Genomic DNA, 2,763 nt, shown 5'->3' with positions numbered 1-2,763 from the left:
TTACATAAGACGTAGCAAGACAAAATATATGGAATGTAAGTTCGACCGCCAAAGGAAAATCCTAATACAGAAGTGAAAATTGGAGAAAACATCCAATGAAAAGTTAAAATAAGAAACGAAGATATAAGAGAGAGTTGGAGTAACACTGTAAAAAAGATGGTAGAATCGCGTCTCAGGTGGTTTGGACATTTGAGAAGAAGATCCACAGCGCACCCAGTCAGGAGGGTGGATAAGATGGAAGATGGATAAGAGGCAAAAGGCAAAAGAAGACCTAGGAAGACCATCTATGAGGTGATCAAACGAGATCTATATGTAAACGGTCTCTTTGTAAACATGATACATGATAAAGTTCAATAACGTCTTTTGATTCATGTAGTCGACTCCACTAGTAGGATAAGATTTTGTTGTTGTTGTGTAAAAGAGAATGCGAAAACTTTTAAGTAATCATTTTTAGTATCCATTTTGGCATTCTCAAAATGTGAAGATAGGAGAGAAGATTTGGTTTGTTTTCGCAGTTTCTACAAGTGAAAATGGAAGAAAATGTCTAATACAATTGTGACCTCCAAATGTGAAAATGGCTTAAATTTTAAATTTTTTTTCTTATTTTTGCAGCTATAAATAACGAAAATTCAATATATCATGTTTGCATCTTATGAAAATACAACTAAATATACAAATTTATGATCATGTGGGTGAGCGAAAAAAGAAGATACTTAGCTCCTGTCCAATGCACCCCTCTGGATCAATCAAATGAAAAGATTCAGAATTTGAAGTTCCACGAACCCTTTGAAACGATGCTCTTAGATACATAAGCTCATTATCTTGTTCATTATTTATAACGCCAGTTCCAACTGAAACAGAACGCATCAACCTTAACGCTTCCATATCAGAATTCAACGGTCTTCGATTAACGGCGTAACCAACTTTCCTTCCATTGCAATACATCGTCCAAAGCGGCGTCGAAAACAGATTCTTGTTATAACTGCAACTACTCTCAAGAACTATTCTCAGCGTTCCTCCTCGCATTTCCTTCGCCAAGATCGTCGTTGGAACCGCCAATTCAAGAAGGAGAATCGGTTCCGATGAGTTCGACTTCGATTGGATGCAGAAACTTACCTTCCCCTTCCGGTAACCGAAAATTGTGCCTGTGATGTTGCTCATGATTTTCTTGTGCTCAAACTTTTCTTCTTTTTGTTCAATGCAGTTACATGTTGGGATAAGGAGTGCCACCAGGTAACGTAGGAGCCTCCATGATCGAACTTGTTTGTGGCAATCCACTGTGGTCACGCCATTGTTCATGCTTCTGCTACTCGTAGTAGTAGCACCTATTGAGAAGGCCATCTATTTTTTTCGTTCCTTTTTCTTAATTTCTTTCTGTGTTGGGGAGTGTGTATATATATAGTGTGGAATCCAAATCATTTAATTCATAAAGTGGTTTTATACAATAAGTAATTCTAGGTAGATAGCTTCTTATATAACTAAACTTTTGAGGGTTTTTTTTTTCCCTCTTTTTCTTCTTTTTCCATTCTCTCTAAATATAATTTTTTAGAGAAATATTAGTGTGACATTTAGCTATTAACTTAATTTTTTTAGTCTAGTTCAATTAATCTAGTAATTCAACAACATACTTTATCTCATATTTTAAAACATTGATAATTAATTGATTACAAAAAATAATAAATTATCATAGTCCTTTGACATTTTACTTCTTCTTTTTTTCTTGTCTTCATATTTTATTATTTATACAAAATATCCGTATTTTTATTAAAGATATTTCTGTAATTTTTTGTTAAAAACGTTTTCTATTTCTTATAAAAAATTTATGTATTTCTTTCATAAAATTTGTGTTTCAGTTATTAAAAAGTAAAAAATCAATAATTTTTTAAAGAAAATTTCTAGAAGGAAACATTTTTAGGAAAATAAAGAGAAAGTTAGTCTAAATATTGAGGAGTGCTAGGGGCCAGCAACTTTTGTGTTTTGTAACTATCAATTGGTCATCAATAATCTTTTTAATAGTGTGAGATTATATCCAATGGTAAGAGATCACTCACTTTTCTTTTGATGGTTAAGTGATGGCCACAAAACAAAAAAATTGCTGGCCCCGAGATTTTTCCTTAAATATAAGATATAATCACCTAATATATTTTTTAATCTGGTTGAAATTTGATGAAAAAAACATTTGTTCACCTTCCTGTCTCAATTATGAGGTAGATTGTGAGGTTCTAGTAGCTAACCAGCCATTAATGCATGGTTAGTGTCAAGATTCATCATAGGAATCTCTTTTGTGACATAATTCTGGATTAAGTGGATGAAGGCTACTCAACTTTTAAAGAGTGAAAAAAAAAAAAAACTAATAAGAAGTATATATAGATATAATCAGAAGATCCGAATATATATTATGGAGAAATGAATAATTCATAGATTAAAATGGAGTTTGAATATTGAAGTGAGAGTAAATTAAACACACTAAAATTTAAAATTGTAATAAAATTAAATGTTAGTACAAATTGTATCAATTTTTTTTTTACTTCTTGACGTAGTATGAATCCCCAAGCTGATAAAACAAATGATTTAGAAATTAGACGAATTAACATGCAATATAATTTAAAGGTTAAAAATAATAGAATTTGAATATTGGCATTGTGAGAATAGACACACTAAAAGTTAAAACCTAAAAATTTTAAAAATTAGATGTCAGCACACATTATATATATGTACTAATAATCTTTTCTATCACATTTTTTATTTATTCTGAAACAAAAA

The 2,763-nt window shown here is 31.1% G+C and overlaps 1 protein-coding gene across 1 annotated transcript in view; it reads right to left on the bottom strand.

Annotated features, from left to right (window-relative positions):
- LOC107620254 (protein MIZU-KUSSEI 1-like) overlaps positions 684-2,763 on the bottom strand; it is a 7,897-nt gene continuing 5,817 nt past the window's right edge. Inside the window, exon 2 of the mRNA XM_016322445.2 lies at positions 684-1,370. Coding sequence (XP_016177931.1) covers positions 685-1,341 — 657 coding nt within the window. The 5' untranslated portion in view covers positions 1,342-1,370 and the 3' untranslated portion in view covers position 684. The remainder of the gene's footprint in view (positions 1,371-2,763) is intronic.

This window comes from Arachis ipaensis, chromosome B10, assembly GCF_000816755.2.
Source record: "Arachis ipaensis cultivar K30076 chromosome B10, Araip1.1, whole genome shotgun sequence".
NCBI classification, from domain to species: domain Eukaryota; kingdom Viridiplantae; phylum Streptophyta; class Magnoliopsida; order Fabales; family Fabaceae; genus Arachis; species Arachis ipaensis.
This window is presented reverse-complemented; position numbering and strand designations above follow the sequence as displayed.